General features: G+C 42.2%; 1 protein-coding gene across 3 annotated transcripts in view; it reads left to right on the top strand.

The window, feature by feature from the left end:
* The first annotated feature begins 601 nt into the window (after positions 1-601).
* The window catches only part of pikfyve (phosphoinositide kinase, FYVE finger containing), a 173,568-nt gene continuing 146,465 nt past the window's right edge, over positions 602-27,704 (top strand). For all 3 annotated transcript variants that reach the window (XM_041200720.1, XM_041200722.1, XM_041200723.1), the window contains exons 1-3: positions 602-744; positions 19,190-19,370; positions 24,519-24,713. In XM_041200720.1, the coding sequence (XP_041056654.1) occupies positions 19,199-19,370; positions 24,519-24,713 (367 nt within the window). In that variant the 5' untranslated portion in view covers positions 602-744; positions 19,190-19,198. The remainder of the gene's footprint in view (positions 745-19,189; positions 19,371-24,518; positions 24,714-27,704) is intronic.

Below are 27,704 nucleotides of genomic sequence, written 5' to 3' on the forward strand. Positions count from 1 at the left end.
CTTCCCCCCCCCTCCCTCTTCCTTCCCCCCCCTCCCACTTCCTTCCCCCCCCCTCCCACTTCCTTCCCCCCCCCTCCCACTTCCTTCCCCCCCCCTCCCACTTCCTTCCCCCCCCCTCCCACTTCCTTCCCCCCCCCCACTTCCTTCCAACCCCCCCAAAAAAGACACCCTGGAGCTCGGAAATTACTGCTTTACCTTATATTACTGGATAACAACTGCCATATATGCCAATATAAAAATGTTATTTACATATTAAAATTGTGTATTTGTGATTCCTGTTTTGGTTTCAAAATTCTAGAATTCCCAATGAACATCATAAAAATTTCCACCACCACCTTGTTAAAAAAGGCCTCCGAATCCATCCCTGTCACAGCCGATTAATTCTGGCGCAATCTACCCCGTCTTCCCTCCCTTGAAATATACTCTTCCCCCCCGACGGAGACAGAGGTAAATCCCAATGCACTCTGCGCGCTTCAGGCTGCCTGATCAGGGTGGGGCAGAGCAAGCTCCCGGCTGCGGGTACGCACACGCTGACGCCGGTGTGGGGAACGCGCACGCTGACGCCGGGCGGACGGGGACGCGCACGCTGACGCCGGCCTGTCATTGATTTGGAGTGGTTGATGTCGGTGGGTGTGAAGAGGGAGCGGTTTAGTTTGATGTGATGATGTGAATGATCTGTTCCCGGGGGGCTGGGAGGAGGGGGAACAGTGGCCGTTCTCTCGGTGGGTGTGGACCTTGTGAGAGGTGAGTGCCAGTGAAATGGCCTCGGGCTGTGAGTTAAGGCCGTTCAGGCCCTGGGAGCGGCGGTCTGGCATGTCGATGTTTGTTTTGTTGTTATCACATATCCTGCAGTATGCTCACCACCAGCCCTACGTTTTTTATATATTAGTTTCCTGTTTGTTTCCCGATGGATACGGGAGGAGGTGGTGGCATGAGGCTCCTGCTTTTCCTTTACCCCCCGTTTGCAGGCGGTCCGGAGCAGTTAGGTTTTGAGGATGTGCAGGGTCCACCCTCACCCTCGCCCTCTCATGTAAATGCATATAAAATAACTTGCTGACATGATAGAGCCTGTGTGTATTGGTTTTCTTTCATGTGTTGAGGATGATGTGACTGTGTTCGGTCTCATGATCAGCAGCTGCTGATCTCGCTGTTGCCAACGGTGATTTTTAAAGGCAGGATATTTATACTGCAGTCCTGTTTCCAATTTGAATTTGACTTGTTCTTATCTACAATTTCTGAAATGTAGCTATTGCCATTGACCACTTTTCTTGATTGGTTGCAGCATTCAGGGTAATAATGTAATATGCTTGTTAAACGTTATAATAAAAGGCTTTTGGTATTCGCCGCTCACTTAGGTGTTCATCATGGAGTGTCATCTTAAATCCAAAGTTTCTGTTTATTTGTGTACACAGTAAGCTGCCTACACTAGCATATCTGATATTTTAAGTTTATGATATGTTTACCTGTGAGAGAACTGCACAAGAGCCATTTCTAAAGATCTACAAAATCCAAATAGGCATAACCGTAAAGAAATATCTGAATAAATATAACTTTCTTGAACTATGTGGGCCAGATTTCCAACATTCACGGCATTGCCCCATGGACCATAGGTTTAGACACTTCTGTTGCAATGTATGCTGTCTCTAATGTCATTGGAGATTGATTTAACCCAAGAAAATATATATTTTTGTTTATTACAATTTTTGGCTTGTAATGGAGGTAGTTTCTGTTGTAGATGAAACAGTAACTGTATTTGCTGATGTTCCGAGAAAGTGTAGGACTACAACTATGCATTAAGAATTGTAAAATCAGGTAATTCCAAAATTTAGAATAGGGGACAAGGACAAATGACCAGGCAAGCAATATTTATGGGCTGGGGGCGGCACATCTCTCACACCAACTTCACCCACTCGTCCTCCCATCATTACATCTTATGTGGACTATAACATGCCCTAAACCTCCAGAAAAACCATTAAGTTTGTTATGCAAACTTAAACTTCAGTGAATTTAAGGTAAAAACTGACATCGGGTAACCAGCTGTCAAATAAAAGGGCACAGCAGTCAACATGTGGCTTGATAGAGGAGTGAGGGTGGAAGCAACGAGTGCTTCAGAGATTGGTACTAGGACTACTTAGATTTGGAAATTCATCACATATTGGATCAATTTACATGTGTTTCTAAAATGTGGGGAAGGACAGTTGAGTCCATTGAGGGATAGAGGATCTGAAAAAAAGTTAAATTAATAAAATCCATGTTGGCAGGTAAAGGAAAAAATGGGTGATATGCATTCTGTTGGACTGGTTAAGGGTGATATTGAAAGAAATTTAGTGGTGTCAGGTCTGATGCTTAAACCTTCCACGACTGAGTTTTCACAGAATAAATTTATATGGATAAAATTGTGATTTGGCCTATATGTGAGGTTTTCTTAGTTTGACTGAACTTCATGTTCAGGTTATATTTGTGGTGCTTCCTAAAATGAGGGGTGCATTTTAGAGCTGGTTCATTGGTTAGTGAGATCGGGGCAACCCAGTGCTGCCATTATTGGTTTTATCAACATAGGCACATCCAGTTACCATGGATTAGCAATCAACAAAGCAAATAGAATGGTGAAATGGGGGAGGTGGTGGCATAGTGGTATTGTCACTGGACTAATATTCCAGAGACCCAGGGTAACGCTCTGGGGACTTGGGTTCAAATCCCACTATGGCTGATGATGAAATTTGAATTCAATAAAAATCTGGAATTAAAAACCGTGAAACCATTGTCGATTGTCGTAAAAACCCATCTGGTTCACGAATTCCCTTTAGGGAAGGAAATCTGCCGTCCTTATCTGATCTGGTCTACCTGTGACTCCAGATCCACAGCAATGTGGCCGATGCCCTCTGAACAAGGGCACTTAGGGGTGGGTGGGCATCGAATGCTGGCCTAGGCAGTGATGCCCACATCCCACGAATGAGTAAAAAAGGAGGATGGAGTGCTGTATTCATCCGGCACTCTGGTCAGACTTTCCCCTTAAATATTGTACCCATTCCAAGATACTGGATGATACTGTGATGGTGAGGCTGTATGTTTCTTCTAATAGATGAGCTAAAATGAGCAAAATTGTCATCTTCATCCATATTTAACTCATAGCTTGACGCTTCAGCTCTGGTTTGTCAATTGACACTGTAAGTGATTATGCTACTGAAAAATCTTAATGAAATATTCAACTAATTTAGTTTCCAGTCAGTAAGAATCCATGTATGTAAGTGTCTTATGATGCCTTACAATTTTTTATATCAGAAATTAAATTTGCTTGCCACATTAGAAATTTAAGAATTTACAAACCTTATTCTAAACTTCGTGGAGCTTAATTTATGACACTGTAAATATGACATTTCTGATTTTAAAATGCTTTTATGTATCATGCTATCATAAAATCATATTTACTGGAGAATTCTTGAACTAGTTCATACGATGATAATTATATCACATTAGCTATTTCCATCAACTGTTATCCCTGAGAACATCACGGATCCTGTGATTGAAAATTTTGTCAAATGCCTGAATAACCAAATGCTATAGATACATAAATACATCAAATGAAGTGAGATGATAATCTCTGTTGAAATATTTCGGCGTCATGAATACTCTAATCCTTGCCTTTTAAAAATTGACATAATTTGATAAAGCACTCCTTTAGCCCCCTCTCCTGCCTTATCATGTGCAAATTATAGCTCATAGACTTATACAGCACAGGAACAAGCCCTTTGGCCCATTGCGTCAGTGCCGGCCATCAAGCATCTATCTATTCTGACCCCGTTTTCCAGCGCTTGGCCCATAGCCCTGTATGCTATAGCATTTCAAGTGCTCACCTAAATACTTCTTAAATATTCTGAGGGTTCCTGCCTTTACCAACCCCTCAGGCAGTGTGTTCCAGATTCCAATCACACTCTGGGTGAAAAATATTTTCCTCTAAACCTCCTGCCCCTTACCTTAAATCTATGCCCCATGGTTATTGACACCTCCGCTAAGAGGGAAAATTTCTTCCTATCTACCCTATCTATGCCCCTCATAATTTTGCATATCTCTATCTCAGCCTTCTCTGCTCTAAGGAAAACAACCCTAGCCTATCCAGCCTCTTTTCGTAGCTGAAACCCTCTGGCCCAGGCAACATCCCTGTGAATCTTATCTACACCCTTTCCAGTGCATTCACATCCTTCCTATAGTGTGGCAACCAGAACTGCTCACAGTACTCCATCTGTGGCCTAATTAGCATCTTATACAGTTCTAACATAACCTCCCTGCTCTTATATCCCATGCCTCACCTAATAAAGGCAAATATCCTATATGCCTTCTTAACTACCTTACCTACCTGTGCTGCTGCCTTCAGGGACCTATGGACATGTACACCAAGGTCCCTCTGATCCTCTGGACTTCTTAGCATCCTACAATTCATTGTGTATTCGCTTGCTGTGTTAATCCTCCCAAAATGCATCACCTCACACTTCTCAGGATTAAATTCCATTTGCCACTGCTCTGCCCACTTTACCAGTCCATCTATATCGTCCTGTAATCTAAGGCTTTCCTCCTCACTATTTACGACTCCACTAATTTTTGTGTCATCTATGGGCTTACGGATCATACCTCCTATATTCACATCTAAATCATTAATGTACACTACAAACAGCAAGGGTCCCAGCACCGATCCCTGCAGTACACCACTCGTCACAGGCTTCCAATCGCAAAACCAACCTTCGACCATCACCCTCTGCCTCCTGCTACTAAGCCAATTTTGGATCCAAGTTGTCAAATTGCCCTGGATCCCATGGGCTCTGACCTTCTTGACCATTCTCCCATGTGGGACCTTGTCAAAAGCCTTACTGCAGTCCATGTAGACTACAACTGCACTACCCTCATCTGCACAACTAGTCACCTCCTCAAAATTCAGTCAAATTTGTTAGACGCGATTTACCCCTGACAAAGCTATGCTGACTATCTGTGATTAATCCCTGTCTCTCCAAGTGGCGATTAATCCTGTCCCTCAGAATCTTTTCTAATAGTTTCCTTACCACTGATGTTAGACTCACTGGCCTGTAATAACCTGGTTTTTCCCTACAACCCTTCTTGAATAATGGTACCACATTTGCAGTCCTCCAGTCTTCTGGCACCTCTCCTGTGGCCAGAGAGGATTTGAAAATTAGTGTCAGAGCACCTGCAACCTCCTCTTTTGCCTCACAAAGCAGCCTGGGATACATCTCACCCGGGCCTGGGGATTTATCCACTTTTAAGCCCACTAAAACCACTAATACCTCCTCCCTTTCAATGCTAATTTGTTCAAGTACATCACAGTCCCTCTCCCTGATTTCTACACCTACATTGTCCTTCTCCATAGTGAACACAGATGAAAAGTAATCATTCAAAACCTCACCTATGTCCTCTAGTTCCACACACAGATTGCCATTTTGGTCTATTGGGCCCTACTCTTTCCCTGGTTATCCTCTTGTCCTTAATATATTTATAAAATGCTTTGGGATTTTCCTTTATGTTGCCCACCAGTGTTTTTTCATGCCCCCTCTTCACTCTCCTAATTACTTTCTAAAGTACCCCCCTACACTCTTAAACTCCCCTAGGTCTTCCGCTGTTTTCAGCCCTGTGTATCTGCCATAAGCCTCCTTTTTTTTCCTTATCCAATCCTCTATATCCCTTGACATCCAGGGTTCCCTGGACTTGTTGGTCCTACTCTTCACCTTTACGGGAACATGGCTCTGACTATTTCCTTTTTGAATGACTCTCATTGGTCTGATGTAGACTTTCCTACAAGTAGCTGCTTCCAGTCCACTTTGACCAGATCCTGTCTCATCATATTGAAATCAGCCTTCCACCAATTCGTGATCTTAATTTCTGTTCCATCTTTGTCCTTTTCCATAACTACCATAAATCTTAGAGTTATGGTCACTCTGCCCAAAACGCTCCCCCACTGACACTTCTACCACTTGCCCAGCTTCATCCCTTAAGATTAGGCCCAGTACTGCCCCTTCTCTTGTTGGACTTTCTACATGCTGGCTCAAAAAGTTCTACTGGATGCACTTTAAGAATTCCACCCTCTCTAAGCCTTTCACACTAGGACAATGCCAGTCAATATTGGGGAAGTTGAAATCCCCTAATTTTCTCACCCTATTATTTTTACACTTCTCTGAGATTTGCCTACATATCTGCTCCTTTATCTCCCTCTGTCTGTTTGGAGGCCTTTAGTACAGCAAAGTGATTGCCCCCTTTTTCTTTTTAAGTTCGACCCATATGGCCTCATTTGAGGAACCTTCTAAGATATCATCCCTCCTTACTGCAGTAATTGATTCCTCGATCAGCAGTGCAATGCCACCTCTTTTACACCCCCCCCCCCCGCCAAGTCATGTTGTAATATTGAGCTACCAGTCCTGGCCACCCAGCAAATATGTCTCCGTGGTAGCAACAATATCATATTCCCATGTGTTAATCAACACCCTCAATTCATCTGCCTTACTTGTAAGATTCCTTGTGTTGAAATAGATGCAACCCAGCCTTGCATTATTCCTTTGTGCTTTAAGAGGTCTATATTCGCTCTGTCTTCCAGACTGACTTAATTTTTCTCCAATATTTGGCTGTGCAGCACCCCCTACTGTACCTCCACTCTGTATCCCATCCCCCTGCCAAATTAGTTTAAACCCTTCCCCCACACACCACTAGCAAACCTCCCCACGGGGATGCAGGGATGTTGGTCCCATTCCGGTTCAGGGGCAACCCGTCCAACTTGTACAGGCCCCACCTTCACTAGAAACAGACCCTGTGACCTGAGAAACTAAAGCCCTCCTTCCTGCACCATCTCTTCAGCCACACATTCATCCTCTCTCTCCCCTATTCCTATACTCATTAGCACGTGGCACAGGGAATAATCCAGGGATTTAAACTTCTGTAGCCTTTGGCTTCACCCATACTGTGTGCAGCACTCCCAATATCCTTGTCCTTGCCAACCCCCGCTGACTTTTTGTCGTCTCAAATTAACTTCAGGATCTCTGTCTTTGCTTTCAAATTTGTCCAAGGTCTTGGCTTAACCAAAATAAAAAGCACAAAAAAGCCCCAGTAAATTCTGGCAATTTGAAACAAAAACAGAAAATGCTGCACATTGATTGGAGACAACAGATTGGTTGATGCACTGTATTTTTCCAGGATTTTGTGTTTCTGTTCTTGAGCTGACCTACATTGGTGTTCTTCAACCATATGCATCCTCTGTCAGTGGTTTAGTCCCTCTCTGCTGCGTGACCAGTAACTGCTCCTTCAGCTTGATCACCTAAACTATCTTGGCATACCACCTTCATTGTTAACTTTCAAAAACATAAAATCTTTCTCTTTACTCATGAATTCCATTTTATTCTCCAGCTTGTAGAATTCTGAGACATTTTTCCTTATGTGGGAAGTACAATAGAAAAGGAAGTTGTTGAATGACATGTAAGAACTCCTGTGTAAATTAAGTTTCCATAACTGTGACTGACTATATTATGTATCTCCAGAGTCTTGAATTTTATAACTTGAGTTAACTAACTGTTTGTCTGGGATCAGTAAAAATCCTTAACCTGTAGAATTACTTGGAGCAAGAGACTGTCCATAGGTGGGAGGAGAGATGGGGTAAGAGGAATGTAGTTGTTGGGGATTCAGTAATTAGGGAGAAAGATGGCATCATTTGTAAGCAAGATTCAGAGTCCCACATGGTATGTTGTCTTCCTGGTGCAAGGGTGAGGGAAACCTCAAACCTGTTTGAAAAGTTATTGGAAAGGAGGGGATACAATCTGGTCGTTGTGATCCATGAAGGGACCAACAACATGGAGAAGAATAGGCAAGAGATTCTGTTTAGAGAGTACCAGGAACCAGGAGTTAAATTAAAGAGCAGGATTACAAAATATTTTTAAAATGGTTCATGGGATGGTACATCACTGGCAAAATCAGCATTTATTATTCATTCCTAATTGTTTTTGAGGTGGAGGTGTTTGTAAGTCCAATATACGAAATAGGAGCAGAAGCAAGCAATTTGGCCCCTCAATAAGATCATGGCTGATCAGTTTGTGTTTTGAATCCCACATTCCCATCTACCCCCAATGACCTTAGATAAATTCTTGTTAAGCAAGGGAATCAATCTCTGCCTTAAAAATATTTATTGACCCCTCCTCCACCACCTGCAGAGGCAGAGCGTTCCAAAGTCTCTCAACCCTCTGAGAGAAAAAAACTCTCCTCATCTCTGTCTTAAAAGGGTGACCCCTAATTTTAAAGCTATGTTCCCTTGTTCTGGACCCACGTGCAAGAAAAAGCAGTTGCTTTCTTGAACCACTGCAATCCATGTAGCGTAGATACACTCAGTGCTGTTAGGGTAGGTGTTCTAGGATGTTGACCCAGCAACAGTGAACCACATATGTTTCCAAGTCAGGATGGTGTGTGAGACCTGGAGGGGAATTTGCAGGTATAGGTGTTCCAATATATCTGTTGCCCTTTTAGGCGATAGAGGTCACAGGATTGAAAGGTATTGCCTTGGCAAGTTGCTGCAGTGCATCTCCCAGATTGTGCACACCAATGTACCTTCTAATTTTGTTTTGGAGAATGCCGGCGATTTGTTTAAGTGCTTGCTGGCCCTCCACAGAGCAATCAGTCTCACTCCCTCGCTTGATCCCCGTAGCTCTACAGGTTTATTTCCTTTAAGTGCCCATCCGATTTCCTTTTGAAATCATTCATTGATTCAGCTTCCTCCACCCTTATGGGCAGTGTGCCCCAGGTCATTACCTCTCACTGCGTGAAAATGTTCATCCTCACATTCCCCATGAATTTCTTGCCTAAAGCCTATGTCTCCCCTAGGCCTTGTACTATCAGCTAATGGGAACAGCTTTTCCCTGTCTACCTTATCCAAACCTGTCAATCTTTTAAATTTCTTTCAAATCTCCTTTGCTCCAAGGAGAACAACCCCAGCTTTTCCAATCTAAATTAAAATCCCCTATCACTAGAACCATTCTGGTAAATCTCTTCAGCACTCTCTCAAGGACCCCACATCCTTCCTAAAGTGCTGTGACCAGAATTAGACGCAAAACTCCAGTTGGAGCCTAACCAGAGCTTTTATAAATGTTTAGTATAACTTCCCTGCTTTTGTACTCAGTGATTCTATCTATGAAGCCCAAGGTCCCATATGTTTTGCCAACCGCTCTCTGAATATGCCCTGACACCTTCAGCAATCAGTGTACATGCACCTTCAGGTCCCTGTGTTCCTGCACACATTTTGGAACTGCTGTTCCTGCACACATTTTGGAACCATTAAGTCTCTATTGCCTTTCCCTATCCCTTTTGCCAAAATGCATCACCTCGAACTTCTCTGTATTGAATTCTATTAGCTACTTGCCTGCCCATTCTGCTATCCTATCTACATCCTGTTGCAGGCAATTCGTATCATCCTCACTGTTTACCACTCCTCCAAATGTCAAAGGTGGTGAATTTTTTTGTGTATATCAAGGACAATTTTCTGCAACAGTATGTCCTAGGACCAACAATGGAACATGTCAGGGCTTCAACTACTCGTCGTATTTATTAACAGCTTAGATGATGGAATAGAGAGCCACGTATCCAAGTTTGCTAATGCCACAACCATAGGTGACATTGTGAGCAGTGTAGGTAGAAGTGCAACATTACAAAATGATGTTGATTGATTAAGTGAATGGGCACATCTCTGACAAATGGATTTCAGTGAAGACAAATGTGAGACCATCCGCTTTAGTACTAGAAAGGATAGTACCAGAGTACTTTCTAAATGGTGAATAGCCAGAAATAGTGGGGGTCCAGATAAATAGATCATTAAAATGTTATGAACAGGTGCAGATTATAATTAAAGCTGTATTTATATCTATAAAGGACTAGAATATAAGGGTAGAAGTCATGCTTCAGGGACATACAACCCTTGTTAGACCACATCTGGAGTACTGTGAGCAGTTCTGGGCACCGTACCCTTAAGAAGGATATACTGGCCTTGTAGGGAGTCCAGTGTGGACCTACCAGATGATGCCTGGACTTTGAGAGGAACATAGGAACATAGGACTTAGGAACAGGAGTAGTACACTCTGAGCTTCAAGCCTGCACCACCATTTGATAAGATCATGGTTGTTCTGATTATGGTCTCAACTCCACCAGAACCTGCCCCCCTTAACGTTTGTCTACCTTGTCTATCAAAAATCTAACCCGGCCTTGAATAAGTTCAATGACCCAGCCTCCACTGCTTTCTGGGGAAGAGAAGTCCATGGATTAACAACCCATCGAGAAAAAAATTCTCCCCATCTCCATCTTATTTTTAAACTGCGTCCCTTAGTTCCAGCCACCCCCACGAGAGGAAAGATTCTCCTGGTATCCACCCTATCAAGCCCCCTCAAGTTCTTATATGTTTCAATAAGATCACCCCTCATTCTTCTAAACTCCAGTGGGTAAAGGCCCAAACTGTTCAACCTTTCTTCATAAGATAACAACTTCATCCCAAGAATAAGTCGAGTGAACCTTCTCTGAACTGCTTCTAATGCAGTTATATCCTTTTTCAAATAAGGAGACCAAAACAGTACACAGTACTCCAGATATGGTCTCACCAAAGCCCTGTACATTTAAATTATCAGGAGGGATTATACATACTAGAGTTGTTTCTCTGGAATTTAGAAGGTTGTGGGGTGATTTGATTGAAATTTAAGGGGAATAGATAAGGTAGATAGAGAGAAACTAATTATGCTGGTTGAGGAATCTGGGTTTAGGGGGCAGTGTCTGAAAGTTAGAGAGACAACTTTCAGGGGTGATTTTAGGAACCACTTGCATATGCAAAGGGTGGTAGAAGTTTGGAACCCTCTTCCCCGGTTCTGAATTCTGCTGACAGTAAGCCTGAGTGCTTTGATTCTTAAAGATTAAAGGGAGGCCTAGATTGTTTTACTGGGAAGGAGGTGAAAAGTGTTTACACTTGTAGACATGGCAGAAGCATCCATGCTGTCAGTGGTTAGATTGTTATTCTTAACACCTTCCTGAGACTTTGGAGACTGCCAGGTTTTGTAAACGGATATACTTTAACTGTCCAGTTAATTTCAAGATAGAATGAAGTTGGGGTCTAAAGGATAGCTCATCAGCATTTTTACCTGGATACAAGGCTCATGTAATTGCATTGCCATGAAGATGGGGAAGAGGGGAAGGGTGCATAGAAAGCCATTGTAGGATTGGATTACAAGGTTCTCCTAAAATACATTTCTGAATTTCACAGACAGGTCAGTCTGCCAGGGTCCGAGAGAGAAAAAGAGAAAGCAGACAGAGGCGCAAGTCTGTGTGGTTCACCGTGCAGGACTGCAGTTCATGAGTCATGATTGAAAAGGCCAAATTTGTGAGGATTTAAAATGAGACTGGAAGAGTTTCCTGGCTTAAGTTAGCGGGAGAACCTCCAAGAAAACCCGTATTGTGAAAGACAGTTCTGGATTTAAAAGTTACCAGGCTGAGAAAGGAAAAGAATGAAAGTAAACCCTCTGGAGCTAAGAACCTCTACTGGGAGAATTGAATGTCTCTTTAAAGGGACAGAGTAAATTACAATTGTGGAGTGGGACGTTTGGGTGTGGTAAAAACAAAAGGGGAAAGCTCTGTCCTGTAGTTTGAGTATAAGTTGCCTACTAAGTTAGTGTTTAGTCATTAGTGCTTTTAGTCTGTGTTGCAGTAAGTCATAAAACATGAAATCTTGCTTTGTCGTCCTTTTAATTCATTTATTTTCAAAAAGTTATCAGTCACTGAGGCTCATAACACTATCTTCTCTGTCCAGACCCGTCATGATTTTGAATACCTCTATCAAATCTTCTCTTAATGTCCCTTTCTCTGAGGAGAACAATCCCAGCTTTGCCAATCTATTTATGTAACTGAAGTTCCTCATCCTTGGAACAGTCCTCATGGTTATAAATTGTAATTATAAAAGGTTATAAATTGTGATTCTTAACATAAATGAGTGAAATCAGGATGCGGAGGACACTGGTAAGGTTGCATTTATTTCCCATTCCCAAATACATCTTTAGCAGTTAATGATTGTGCAAGTTTCAAAAGACATTCAGTAGTCAACTGCTCTGTGTCATTTGAGTAATGTGTGCGAGTGGCAAAAGACTTACTTTGGATGTTTTTTTAATCATTGCCGTTCACTGGGCAGGGTGGTGGGCAATAAATAAGTGGAGATTTATACCCAGGTTAGGATAGCATGGTACTTAAGAGATGATGGTGTTCCCATGATATTGCTGCCTTTCTGTTTGTTATAGGCTGTGGGAAAGAGAGGTGCAGTCTAAGCCTGATGAACTGCTACAGTATTATCCTAGATAATACATACTGGAGCCACAGTGCAACAGAAAGGGGGAGGTAAATATTGGGCCAGAATTTAACTTAGTTGGCAAACAAATTAGGTGCCATTTGTTAGACTTGCTGTTACCTTTTTGATTTCTGAGGTTTTGCATGTTCAGTTGCTCCAAATGAGATATTGAATTGGTGCACTGCTTTCTTCAGGACACCTGGGACTTGTGTCCCAGGCGGGACATTGAGAGGAGATTTGCTAGAAGTATTCAAAATCATGAGGGGTCTGGACAGAGAAGATAGTGTTACAATCCCCATAGTGACAACTTTTAAAAAAGAAATCTGAACTGCCAGTGAATAAAAAGGATGACACAGCACGATTTCATGTTTTATGGCTGGGACAGGACAGGTAACTGTGTATCTCCTTAATAACCAATCAGAATGAAAAATTGTTCATAAAGCATAGCAGTCTCTGAACCAGGATTTTTAAAAAATCATTCTCGGGATTTTTTTCCCTTATACTTTCATAGGATGTAGGTGCTGCTGGAAACGCCAACATTTGTTGCCCATTCCTAATTGCCCCTGAACTGAGTGGCTTGTTAGGCCATTTCAGAGGGCAGTTTGATCAACCACATTGATTTACATGTAGGCCAGGCTGGGTAGGATGGCAGATTTCCTTCCCTAAAAGGTTTTAGTGAACCAGATAGTTTTTTACAACAATCAGTGATAGCTGTCATGGGCAGCATTGCTGAGACCAGCTTTAAATTCAAGATTTATTAATTGAATTTTAAATTCCACCAGCTGCCGTGGTGAGAATTGGACACACGTTTCTGGATCATTAGATCAGGCCTCTCGATAACTCGGCCTGTAACCTAACAACTATGCTGCCTTACCCCTGCTATTGCAGGTTAGAATAGTGAATTCCGTGTCAAATCAGACACAGAAAGCAAAATAGAAAGGAAGAGGAAGGTTGGATTAAGAAAGAAAAGAGAGACACAGAATTTAAAATCTAAATTAAATAATTTAAAGTATTTACAAAATTGTAATCTAGAATAAGATTCTAACTACAATTAAAAGCTTAAAAGGAATGATTTTATTTGCAATTTTCAGTGCCAAAGATGATGTTTGGCAGTAATTTAAACTTACCATGTGTTAGCCTGAAATGGACAAGCCTTAACTTCCTATGGTATGTTTAGTTCGTATCCAAGTACACGGACATTACAACATTCAATGCATTCAAATCAGAAAGTGAGATGCTGTTTGGGAAGCTAATGAGGCAATGGTACATCTCGACAGCAACTTCTGGATTTTCATACTTAACGAACGTATGTGCCCTCATCTGATGTAAATATTGGTGAACACTGTCAAAATAACAGTAAGATTAACAATAAATTCTGGCCCATTAAGTTTAGTGGCAGGGATGTTAAAAGATTTAGTTACCTTGGTGCATTTCATTTTACCAGTGTGCTGGCCAGATTGAGTTGTTTATTATTGTTTGTAATTAATTTTAATGCATCAGTTTATTGTAAAACTAGTCTTATGATGGTTTCATTCTGAAGACTGATTTCTTAATCGTTTTAATGTTATGGAGTTTTAAATTTAAGAGTCATATTCTCATATGTTAATGTATCCCATCAGTTAAAGTTAAGCTGATGTACAGCAGTTATGGTAGCAGGTGTGCTGTTTGCTTAAATTTATAGTAGTTCGGCATCAGTTTGTCATTTGACCTTTGGTGCTGTAACTTGTTACGCTACCTGAGTTTATAATTGTATTAACTTAAGTAAACCATCAGGTGGTACAACATGGGGAGTAGCAAGGGTGGAGAACCCAGCAGATACAGTACTGTGTCATCTTTCCTGTTCAGTTGTAGAATGTTATTTATGCTGGTTGCAGAGAAATCAGCAACCTGATTATACCCATTTATCAATGAAGGTGCTGGTGAATTTGAGAATAGCACAGTTCAGAAGCAAATTTGGAACATAGAGAAATAAGTACTGCTTACAAATTCAAAGAGATACAACATGGTAATAAACTTCTTGATACACCTTTTAAAGTTTTCAGGGCTAGATATTAGATCAAATGTTCCCAAACTTCTATTTAGTGTGCACTTTCCAACCCCCTCCCCTGCCCACAAGATAATCTGTGCATGCTCCCTTCTCTTTCTAAGATACACCAGTTTTTCTTATGAATGGGTGCTAGGTGAGTGCTGAAATAGCAGAGCATTCTTTTCAATTATGCTTCGGTAATATGCAACCAATAATCTTTGGATTTGAGGGAAAAGCCCAGTCAGTGGCTTTGATGATCTATCCACACTTTGGAAATCTAATCTACGTATTAGGCTAATCTCTGATTTAGGAAGTGTCCTGCATTTAATATGGAATTGTTTTTGTTATGACAACATATTATACTGAAAGCGGATGAGTTTAATTAAATAATTTGTCACAAATCATCAAATTGGGATTTCATTTTTAATGCATTTAAAGAAATAACAGCAGCATTTTTTCAAATGCATGTTTAAAGCAAATGACTTTTTTGAACTTCGAATGAGTTTACTTGTCTTTGTTCATGGGGGAAATTAGCTTTGTTCATGCAATTAATATACCTAGTATAAATTCTTAGTCCTGTTTTCCAAGTATTTTGCAAGATTCGGCATCTGTTAATTGGTTCCAGCTGTTTAATTCTTAATCAGGGCTGTTGGTATGTGGTTTAGTCACATAATGTCAGACAGAAATGTGGTTTCAAAACAAAAACAGAATTACCTGGAAAAACTCAGCAGGTCTGGCAGCATCGGCGGAGAAGAAAAGAGTTGACCTTTTGAGTCCTCATGACCCTTCCACAGAACTGAGTGAATATAAGGAGAGGGGTGAAATATAAGCTGCTTTAAGGTTGGGGGGGGCAGGGGGGCAAATGTTAATTTTAGCTAACATGTGAATGCAATGAAACCACATTTCTGTCTGTTAATTTTAGCTAACATGTATGAATCAAGATGACGAAGGACTGTCCCAAAGCTGTGAAGTATTATTCCATTGTTTAATTTAGTAATATCTTTTAAAAGAGTTGACTTTTCTTGGACTCGAACTCAAGTTCTGTTGAAGGGTCGTGAGGACTCAAAACGTCAACTCTTTTCTTCTCCGCCGATGCTGCCAGACCTGCTGAGTTTTTCCAGGTAATTCTGTTTTTGTTTTTAATATCTTTTAAAAGTTGACTTTCAATTGAATACATAATCGTTATCCCTGCTCCTACCTCCTAACCAAACCAGTAAGATGCCTCCAACTCCCGTGCTCTCATTTTTAATTCTTATTGACTGCCTTCTGGAAGTCTGTGTAAATAACATCTGTAGACACTCCCTTATCTGCCATGTTAATTAACCTCTCAAAAATTTCAACAAGGTTCATCAGACATGACTTGCCTTTATAAATCCTTGCTGGCTCACTCTGGTCAGCTCTTATTTGTCCACATGCTAACTTTGTTCCAAATAACAGGTTATAGTAACTTCCTCAATCGATGTTTGATCATTTTTTTAACTCGATCTTTCGTTTGTTCCCTTAAATATTTTTAGTTTTCCTTGTAGCCTGGTACTTTACCCTAATTTTCCTGCAACTGTCTTTAAGGGGCCCATGTTTCTCTTGACATATTTGTAAAAACTTGGAAGCTTTACCACTTTCTTTGCATCCTTCTGTTTTTATAGCTACCCCAGCCTGTGGGATCTTCACTGTTTTATCGTCTTTAGATCAGCCTCTTTTGTTCTCTGCCTCTCTCACTTTCCATGTTAATCAAGGTTGTTAGGTTGCTTAATTACACACAGAGGTCTTGCTCTTCAGGGGTATGTACAGTTTTTGTGTTCTACCAAATATTTTTTGAACATCTCCCACTGTTCATCAGTAGTTTTATCTGTAGTAAATTTGTGCCTTATCCTTCCAGAGTCGACCTTACCTAAATGTAAAAGCTTGGCTTATGTCTCTGCCTCCTCTTTCTCAACCAACCCTATTTTGATTTCTATTCTCTTATGACCACTGATAGCTAAATGTTCCCTTATGTTTAGGTTATTGCCTAGTTCAAGCTCATTACTTATTACTAAATCTAAGGTGGCCTGCTTTCGTGTTGATTCAGGAACTATTGTTCTAGAATACTATCCCAAATGTTGTCAAGAAATTCATCACCTATGGTTCTTGAGCTGTTCTACTTCCCTCCTGGCCTATGGAAAAATGAAAATCTCCCATTTTAACTACACAGTTCTTATTTAAAAAAACTTCCCTGATCTCTGCATTTATGTAGCCTGCCATCTGGATGTCTACAAAACAACGCCCCCCCCCCCCCCCCCCCCCAAGTCTTGTATCCTTCTCTATTCTTCACTTTTACCCATAAAGCTTTTACTGCCTGCCCACCCTTGCTGATATCTCCTCTGTTTCATGCTGTAATAATGTTTCTTCCCAATGTGTTTTTTTTTGTACAATTTCCCTTCCCTTTGTAAAGACTTTATCCAAAATATTTTTCTCCCAGTGATGGCAATTTGTTATACTCATTAAGCTGAATTTGCACTTCTAATGTAATTTTTATTTCATATGGTATGAACATTACTGTGTGGAAGCTTTTAATTGGATAGTAGGCCCCTATCCTGCCCCTGTGCTGTGATGTTTTTACACACATTTTAACTTACGACACTCTTTTTGTTTCTTTATCACTTCTGTTTTATTTTTTATATTCATTTTTGGGATGTGAATGTCAATGACATGATCAGTGTTTATTGCCCACTGCTATTTACCCTTGAAAAGGTGATGGTGGTGGTGAGCTGTTGTCTTCAACTGCTGCAGTCCATCTGGCCTAGGTACATCCACAGTGCTGTTAGGGAGGGCGTCCCAGGATTTTGACCCAGAGACAATGAAGGAATGGCAATATAGTTCCAAGTCAGGGTGGTGTGTGACTTAGATGGGAACTTGCAGTTGAGGATGTTCCCATGCTTCTGCTGTCCTTGGTTTCTCTGCTGTCCTTGGTAGAGGTCATGAGTTTGGAAAGTGTTATTGAAGAAGCCTTGGTGAGTTGTTGAAGTGCATCTAGTGTAACTTGCACAGTGCTGCCACTGTGCGTTGTTGTTGGAAGGATTAATATTTAATGGGGTGGTTGGGTTGCAGATCAAACAGGTTGCTTTGGCTTTGATGATGAGCTTCTTAAGTGTTGTTGGAGCCACACTCACTCAGGCAAGTGGAGAATATTCCATCACACTTGTGTTTTGTACCTTGTTGATGGGGGACAGGCTTTGCGGAGTCAAGAGAAGAGCTACTTGTCACAGAATTCTTAGTTTCTGACCTGTCCTTTGTAGCCCCAGTATTTAAATAGCTGGCCAAGCTAAATTTCTGGCCAGCTCAGTCTGTTGTGGTGCTACTTAGCTACTCTTGTTGAGTCCCTCACCTGGAGTACATTCTGCACCCTTGCCACCCTGTGTTTCCTCCAAGTGATGTTCAACATGGAGGAGTATTGATTCATCATCTGAGGGGGGAGGGTACAAGGTAATCAGCTGGAGGTTTCCTTGCCCATGTTTGACCTGATGCCATGAGACTTCATGGGGGCCAGAGTCGATGTTGAGGACTCCCAGGACAATTGCTTCCCGAGTGTATACCACTGTGCCGCCACCTCTGCTGAGTCTGTCCTGCTGATGGGCATAAAGTCCCCCACCTACACTACATTCTGTACCCTTGCAGGTGGGACAGGACATACCCAGGGATGGTGATGATGGTGTCTGGGATATGATCTGTGAGGTATGATTCTGTGAGTGTGATTATGTCAGCTGTTGGTTAACTAGTTTGTGAGATAGCTCTCCCACTGTTGGTGCGTGCCCCCCAGATGTTGGTAAGGAGAGCTTTGCAGGGTTGACAGGGCTTGTTTTGATGTTGTTGTTTCTGATGCCTAAGTAGATGCTGGGTGATCAGTCTGGTTTCATTCCTTTTCATTGACTTTGTAGCAGTTTGATATAACTAAGTGAATTACTAGGCATTTCAGAAGGCATTTAGGTTTCAACCACATTACTGTGGATCTGGAGTCACATGTAGGCCAGACCAGGTGAGGACGGCAGATTCCCTTTTTTTTATTTTATTTCTTTCATTTTAAAACTTTCCTTTTAGTGAACCAGATGGGTTTTTACGACAATGGTTTCATTACACATTATATTGAATTCAAATTCCACCATCTTTCATGGTGGGATTCAAACCCGGGTCCCCAGAGCATTATCCTGGGTCTCTGGATTACCAATCCAGTGACAATACCACTACGCCACCATATACAACAATGCTATGCTGTGCATTAAACTTTGATGCTTTCATTTTACCAGGAAACCTATTGGCACAGCTGTTCTGGATGTGCACTGAAAGAAAGGAAGTCTTGCACTCGTCAAGCGCCTTTCATGACCAGACGATGTGCCAAAGCCCTTCACAGCCAATGAAATATTTTGAAATGTAGCCACTGTTATAATGTAGGTTATGAGGCGACTAATTTGCAAAAACAAGCTCCTGCCAACAGCAATTGTTAATCCCCAGTTAATCTGTTTTGTGACGGTTATCGAGGGATAAATGCCAGGAAACTGGAGATAACTCCCCTGCTCTTTCTCAGAATAGTACCATGGGGTCTTTTATGTCCTGAGAGAGCAGGTTTAACATCTCATCTGAAAGCTAGAACTTCCAACAGTGCAGCACTCCCTCATTACACTGGAATACTAACCTAGATTTTGGGCTCAAGTCTCTGGTGTGGGACTTGAATCCATAACTTTCCGAGTCAGAGGTGGGGATGCGACCAGCTGAACCATGGTTGGCATAGGAGTTGAAAATTTGTTCCATTTCTAATTTTAATTTTGCTAGAGTTTAATCTCTTTTTATTCCAGGTATATGGGATGGCTGCAGAGGAAAAGGTTGCATCGGCTCTGGATTTTGGGAATGAACAATCTCGGTCTCCTACAAGCCCATCTCATCTCACCCATTTTAAGCCACTAACTCCAGATCAAGATGAACCTCCCTTCAGATCAGCCTATAGCTCCTTTGTAAGCCTTTTCCGTTTTAACAAAGGTGAGAAGCATGCATTTTTCTGATAAGCATACTGAAGTGCAAGCAGAAGCCTGATGATATGATAATGTACTGAAAACTATGTATACAAGTCATGAAGTCGATTGTAAGCTTCGTCCAATAATCACACTCATGCTTTCTCCCTCCTTTTCCAATGATTGACGTGGCATGGTACATTGACATTTTATTATGTTTTGCACAAGGGTCAGTGCCATTGGCTCTACCTCACCTTAGATTTTCTCTGTTCAAACCCAGATCCTCTTCTCCTGTGGCCACTGCTGCCTGCTTCTCTTCCAGAGGCAGCCCTTGCTCTTGCCCTGGTAGCTCTACAGCCTAACACTGTGACTAGCCTCTGTCTTGTGAACTTTTGAGGGTGGATATAGGGGTTGACGTTGCAACAGAACTTTCTGAAGGGTGGGTGGTCAATGAGGTATTGAGTATCTTCCAAACAAAGGAAGAAGAGTCAACCCACCCCTTATCTCCACCTTCCAGGGACAGGTATAGGAGAGGGGCGATAAAGTGGTCAACCAGTGGGGTAAGGCATCTTAATGACTAATCATTGGCCCGTGACAATGGGAAGGAACTGTTTCATTTCATATCTCATTACGCTTCTTTCAAGGCTCAAGTCAGCAGATTTTAGGCCTGCTATTTTACATTCTGGATTGGTCTCGGGCTTAGAATTCTGAGGCCATATTATCAGGAGATTCAGTGCCTTACCTTATCTTGTGGAAAATTGACAACTCATTAACGTGATTGTAGTTACTGTTACGTTAATTTCACATTTTGTTCATTGCATTAAGAGACAAATGCTTCTTCTACTAAACAATTTTGTAAAACTTGATGGTTTTTGGGTGATAAGGTTAAGTACAATATTCTCATTTGCTCGATACAAAAATGTGATCCAATAAGGATTAAAGATGATCCAGGTATTAAAAAATAATTGTGTTACAATGAATCCGGGTACACGTGAGCTTGCAGCAATACCTCCTGTCTGACTATAGTCATCAGATGTATGCAAAAAACTGTGGATGCTGGAAATCCAAAACAAAAATAAAAATACCTTGAAAAACTCAGCAGGTCTGGCAGCATCTGTGGAGAGGAACACTGTAAACATTTCGAGACCGTATGACTCTTCAACAGAACTAAGTAAAAATAGAAAAGAGGTGAAATATAAGCTGGTTTGGGTGGGGTGGGGGGGGGCGGGGGACAGGCAGAGCTGGATAGCGGGCCAGTGATAGGTGGAGATAGCCAAAAAATGTCATAGACAAAAGGACAAAGAGGTGTTGATATTATCTAAAGAATGTGCTAATTAAGGGTAGAAAGCAGGACAAGCCCTAGTGGGGGTGGGGTGAAGGGAAGGGATCGAAATATGCTAAAATGTAAAGATAAAACATTGGATGGAAATACATTTAAAAATAATGGTAATAGGTAGGAAAAGAAAAATCTGTATAAATTATTGGGGGGAAAAAAGGGATTGGAAAGGGGGTGGGGATGGAGGAGAGAGCTCATGATCTAAAATTGTTGAACTTAATATTCAGTCTGGAAGGCTGTAAAGTGCCTAGTCGGACCATGAGGTGCTGTTCCTCCAGTTTGCATTGAGCTTCATTGGAACAATGCAGCAGGCCAAGAATGGACATGTGGGCATGAGAGCAAGGTGGAGTGTTGAAATGGCAAGCGACAGGGAGGTCTGGGTCATGCTTGCAGACAGACCGAAGGCGTTCCGCAAATCTGTCACCCAGTCTGCATTTGGTTTCTCCAATGTAGAGGAAACCACATTGGAAGCAATGAATGCAGTAGACTAAATTGAGGGAAGTGCAAGTGAAATGCTGCTTCACTTGAGAGGGGTGTTTAGGCCCTTGGATGGTGAGGAGAGGTGAAGTAAAGGGGCAGGTGTTACACCTTCTGCGGTTGCCTGGGAAGGTGACGTGGGAGGGGTTTGAGGTGTAGGGGGTGATGGAGGAGTGGACCAGGGTGTCCTGGAGGGAACAATCCCTACGGAATGCCGCTGGGTGGTGAAGGGAAGATGTGTTTGGTGGTGGCATCATGCTGGAGTGGGTGGAAATAGCGGAGGATGATCCATTGAATGCGGAGGCTGGTGGGGTGAAAAGTGAGGACAAGGGGGACCTTATCATGGTTCTGGAAGGGAGAGAACGGTGTGAGGGTGGATGCACGGGAGATGGGTTGGACATGGTTGAGGGCTTTGTCAACCACTGTGGGTGGAAAACCAAGGTTAAGGAAGAAGGAAGACATGTTAGAGGAACTGTTTTTGAAAGTGGCATCATCAGAACATGTGACTGAGCCGAAGGAACTGAGAGAATGGGATGGAGTCCTTACAGGAAGCGGGGTGTGAGGAGCTGTAGTTGAAGTAGCTGTGGGAGTCGGTAGGCTTGTAATGAATATTCAAAACAAAAACAGAATTACCTGGAAAAACTCAGCAGGTCTGGCAGCATCGGCGGAGAAGAAAAGAGTTGACGTTTCGAGTCCTCATGACCCTTCGACAGAACTTGAGTTCGAGTCCAGGAAAGAGCTGAAATATAAGCTGGTTTAAGGTGTGTGTGTGGGGGGCGGAGAGATAGAGAGACAGAGAGGTGGAGGGGGTTGGTGTGGTTGTAGCGACAAACAAGCAGTGATAGAAGCAGAATATCAAAAGATGTCAACAACAATAGTACAATAGAACACATAGGTGTTAAAGATAAAGTTGGTGATATTATCTAAACGAATGTGCTAATTAAGAATGGATGGTAGGGCACTCAAGGTATAGTTCTAGTGGGTTTTTTTTTATTTTATATAATGGAAATAGGTGGGAAAAGGAAAATCTTTATAATTTATTGGGAAAAAAAAAAAGAGAAGGGGGAAACAGAAAGGGGGTGAGGATGGGGGAGGGGACTCACGACCTAAAGTTGTTGAATTCAATATTCAGTCCGGAAGGCTGTAAAGTCCCTAGTCGGAAGATGAGGTGTTGTTCCTCCAGTTTGCGTTGGGCTTCACTGGAACAATGCAGCAAGCCAAGGACAGACATGTGGGCAAGAGAGCAGGGTGGAGTGTTAAAATGGCAAGCGACAGGGAGGTTTGGGTCATTCTTGCGGACAGACCGCAGGTGTTCTGCAAAGCGGTCGCCCAGTTTACGTTTGGTCTCTCCAATGTAGAGGAGACCACATTGGGAGCAACGAATGCAGTAGACTAAGTTGGGGGAAATGCAAGTGAAATGCTGCTTCACTTGAAAGGAGTGTTTGGGTCCTTGGACGGTGAGGAGAGAGGAAGTGAAGGGGCAGGTGTTGCATCTTTTGCGTGGGCAAGGGGTTGTGCCATAGGAGGGGGTTGAGGAGTAGGGGGTGATGGAGGAGTGGACCAGGGTGTCCCGGAGGGAGCGATCCCTACGGAATGCCGATAAGGGGGGTGAAGGGAAGATGTGTTTGGTAGTGGCATCATGCTGGAGTTGGCGGAAATGGCGGAGGATGATCCTTTGAATGCGGAGGCTGGTGGGGTGATAAGTGAGGACAAGGGGGACCCTATCATGTTTCTGGGAGGGAGGAGAAGGAGTGAGGGCGGATGCGCGGGAGATGGGCCGGACACGGTTGAGGGCCCTGTCAACGACCGTGGGTGGAAAACCTCGGTTAAGGAAGAAGGAGGACATGTCAGAGGAACTGTTTTTGAATGTAGCATCATCGGAACAGATGCGACGGAGGCGAAGGAACTGAGAGAATGGGATGGAGTCCTTACAGGAAGTGGGGTGTGAGGAGCTGTAGTCGAGATAGCTGTGGGTGTCGGTGGGTTTGTAATGGATATTGGTGGACAGTCTATCACCAGAGATTGAGACAGAGAGGTCAAGGAAGGGAAGGGAAGTGTCAGAGATGGACCACGTGAAAATGATGGAGGGGTGGAGATTGGAAGCAAAATTAATAAATTTTTCCAAGTCCTGACGAGAGCATGAAGCAGCACCGAAATAATCATCGATGTACCGGAGAAAGAGTTGTGGAAGGGGGCCGGAGTAGGACTGCAACAAGGAATGTTCCACATACCCCATAAAGAGACAGGCATAGCTGGGGCCCATGCGGGTACCCATAGCCACACCTTTTATTTGGAGGAAGTGAGAGGAGTTGAAGGAGAAATTGTTCAGCGTGAGAACAAGTTCAGCCAGACGGAGGAGAGTAGTAATGAATATTGGTGGACAGTCTATCACCAGAAATTGAGACAGAGAGGTCAAGGAAGGGAAGGGAAGTGTCAGCGATGGACCATGTGAAAATGATGGAGGGGTGGAAATTGGAAGCAAAATTAATAAATTTTTCCAGGTCCACACGAGAGCATGAAGCAGCACCGAAGCAATCATCAATGTACTGGAGAAAGAGTTGTGGCGGGAGGATGCCGGAGTAGGACTGGAACAAGGAATGTTCCACATACCCCATAAAGAGACAGGCATAACTGGGGCCCATGCGGGTACCCATAGCCACACCTTTTATTTGGAGGAAATGAGAGGAGTTTAAGGAGAAGTTGTTCTGTCCTTCTACACCTCCATCCCCTTCAAACAGAGGCCTGAACAATCCCCATCCACTGCTACTCTCCTCATTCTGATATAACTGTTCAGTGTGAGAACAAGTTCAATGCTTGGTTAGTACAACAATGATTACCCAAAATACATATCCAATACAGATTCAACATGTGGTGGAAGCCTTTCAGTAAGGTTTCTATATTTTGTTGTTCCTCCATTCTCTCCCATACCTCTCTCCGCCCTGTCCCTTAATGAATGTTAGGTTATGCAGTATTTACTGAATGTGAGGTGCCAAGAGTAAAGAGTGATATTAATACCATATGTAATTCTCCGCATCTTTTGGTAACTGAACAAGAAGTAGTGTTGTTTATACCACAGCCTACTGTTCAATCCTGATTTTTGAGGATACTTAAGTGCGGGTGGCAAGAATAAAGTGGTGAGAAAAGCAATTAGGCCTGGATACTACAGAAGATGGGAACTAAAAATAAACAGCTCAGTGCTGTAGAGATGAAAATTTACCAATGTTTATCATTACTTTGGCAATATTTTTGTATAAAGCTATATATTGGTTATAAAATCAGAATTGTTACTTTGGATGTATTTTGGAAAATGCTATAAAATAGACTTCTCTTGTTTCTTTGCACCCTTCCCCAACCCAACATTAGATGATGGGAGACCTAACTCTTCATACAGAACAGAATTGCCCCAAAGTGAACCACAGGGTACAGAAGTAAATTGGTCCAACCGCCAAGTTGATGACAGAACGTATTTAAGATCATCACCGACATACAAAAAGCAACGCACAGGGGAGAAACCACGAAGGGCATCTAGTGCATCGATAGTCAAATCACAAGGTGCAGGTAAAAAAAAAAACCTGATGAACCAATTTAATTATGTTAATACGTGTTGTAAACTGCATACAAGCTAACAGTGTGATAAGTATTTATACTGCCAAACAGCGTCTGGGCACTGATAAGTAGCTTTTCAATTGTGGAGTCTCATTCTTTCAGATTATAATTACTAAAGGTTTTGAAAAATTAAAATGAAATGTTATTGTTTACTTTTTCATTTCTTTCTTAGCTATCATTCTTAATCCTGCCATTCTTTCTCCCTCTCTTTATTTTACTTTCTGTGCATGATTTGGTATTGAATTAACTATTCGAGCTTACACTTGCTGGTTTAAGCTTACACTTCTGGGTTTAGACTATGTGCCTCAGCAAGAATTCTTCAATCTGATTGGTTAAGGAGATGCAACATTGCTTGTCCTGTTCACACAGGTGCTAGATTTCCTTTGAGAGTGTTGTGCTATTTTTGATTTTTAATAACCAAAACTCAGTGAAAAACCCCTATTCTGTGGTCAAATGTAAGTATAATGAACAGCAAGTGATGTTTGCTCATCGTTCACTGCAAAATCAAGGTGATTATTTTGAAACATATTTATCTACAACTCCTGATGAAGGGTGCATATGTTACCAATGCAACTTTCAGATTTAGCTTTTGTTGACCAGACAAATTTCTTTTCACAAATTTCTACTGTCAGAAAGCTACAGGTTGTAACTGTGTTACATGATTAAAATAGCTTAGTGTTATACATCATGCTGTCTGCATTTTATTACTGCAGAGTGTATGTGCTCTAAATTGCAACTATGTTCTCACAACAAAGTCCCTTTCTTTGCCCTATATAGGAATGCAAATAGGAGTGGATAGAACTTATGTTCACTGAATTTTTATGAATCCAGCAACATGAGTGGAATAGATAAATTTCTTCCTGTTGGCTTTTAAAAAGCCTTATTAGTGTTAGTTGCAATAGAATCAGATACTTTAAAGAAGTGTTAGTTGCAATAGAATCAGATACTGTAAAGAATGTAATTAGTTAATCACTGCAATTAATCTATTCTTAAACAATTTATATAATTTAAGTGATATAATTGTACAGAAATTCATAATTTACAATTGCAGATGGAAATTCAGGTATCAATTCTGGATTTTAGGGTGCTAGATAAATGTGTTTAGAGATTTGACGACAAGATTGCCTCATGGGATTTTTTTCCTAATGTTTCTCAGGCCTCTGTTGCATCTGTGGTACATAAAAACTTAAACCTGGCTATGTTTTAAATTGTAGAATTTTGAAAATAAAGGCCTGTAAGTTGCATGCTCCCCAGCGTCGGATTTGGGGGGTACCCCAAAGATGTGCTGGGGAATGTCTCTGGGACGTTTCCAGGTAAGGGTTTGCACAGCAATTTCCTGAAGTGCACAGTTGCGCTGTGCTGGGAGCCATTTAAATCACAAACTTCGGACGGCTCCGCTCGGGTTATACCAATAGTTACCCAGAAAAAGTTAGAAGAATCAAACCTTCTTCTAACTTCTGAGTAACTATTGCAAAGACCCAGACCCATACCACAGGACATCCCCCCGCCGCTGGACACCTCCAACCACCCAACATTTAGCTTCTCTTGGCCTGTCAATTTCCCTGGACTTTTAAACTTGCCTGCTTTACAGCAGCTAGTACTGGAAAAAAGGGGACATGGCCTCCTTGAATACACTGGATCTAGACTTCGCTGGGGCCTGCGAGGAGTCTTTTGATGCAGGCCCCAAGCAGCCCTGGTGAATGGAAGTGTCAACGTTATTTTCAAGACCAGGTAAGTAGGTATTTCTTCTAATTTCTCCAGGCCAGCACTTTCCGACACTAGTTGGCGGTTAAGGCCCAAAATGTCATCCAGGTATCCTCAGTGAATGTCCCTTATGTAAGCAGATCAAGGAGCATAAAAAAGATGAAAAGATGCTTATTTTTGGAATTTTGTTAAAATTATGAGTTAATAATCTCTAGTTGAAGTGTTGTGAGCATTGATGGTGCAAGTGTAGAAATAGTCTGTCTTCATGGATCAACCAGATCAGCCTTCCCCTGCTGTTCATTCCTTCCCTTCTACCAGCTGTCATATAATCCCCATACCTCTCCTCCTTACTAAAGCATCGCTGTCCCCATTCCACACTTCCTAAGCCATCCCATTCCCCATCCCACATTACATACCTTCCCACATCATTCCTCCCGGGCTCATCACGGTGTCACCCCTCCATTCCCATGCCATTTATTCCCCAGCCCCTACCATACCATTCTTCCCATTCCCCAAATCCTCCAGCCAGGGAACTTTGTTTGTTTGGGCTCTTCTTACTTTCTGTTGCTTTTAATCCTCCATCAAGGCCCCCTCCCCCACCCCACCTTATTGCCACCACAGAGGGCACCCCCAGTTGCACAATTAATGTTAAAAATGCCACTTGGGGTCTTTGTTTCTAAATATATTCTTGGGAGGTGAGGATGGCTTGTGCTCTGCTTCACTTGCCAAATCTCAGGTGTTAGGATGATGAGAGGAGAATTTGTGGAGTAATTGGGGAGTTGGCACCTTGCCTGCTCGTGCCCTGGGCGTGTGTGTGTTGTGTGTTTTGTGTGTGTGTGTGTCAGCGCATTGTCTGACTCTACTCAGGGATTTTAAATAATTTAATAAACATTGACCAGTCAGTGACTGCCCCTGGGGAACATCTTTTATCAACTGCCAAAACCAATGAACTTTAGAACTTGAAACGATCAGAGAAAAGAGCAAACCGTGTTTCCATTAAATAAATTCAGATCCCATCTCATACTAGTTGCACATGAATCTCCCTCCATCTCAATGTGGAACTGCACAGAAACTGTCTGGAATAGGAGAAGCTTCTTTCCACCACTGCCATCTCAACCCCTCCACCCCCTAGAAACTTTTCACATGTGTAGAGAAAGAATGTCCAAAAATTAAGATTTGTAATCCTTATTACACCACTAACAGGAAGTGATTTCAGAAAAGAAGGCTGTGGAAGAGCAC

The sequence above is a fragment of the Carcharodon carcharias genome, chromosome 12, assembly GCF_017639515.1.
Source record: "Carcharodon carcharias isolate sCarCar2 chromosome 12, sCarCar2.pri, whole genome shotgun sequence".
Taxonomy (NCBI): domain Eukaryota; kingdom Metazoa; phylum Chordata; class Chondrichthyes; order Lamniformes; family Lamnidae; genus Carcharodon; species Carcharodon carcharias.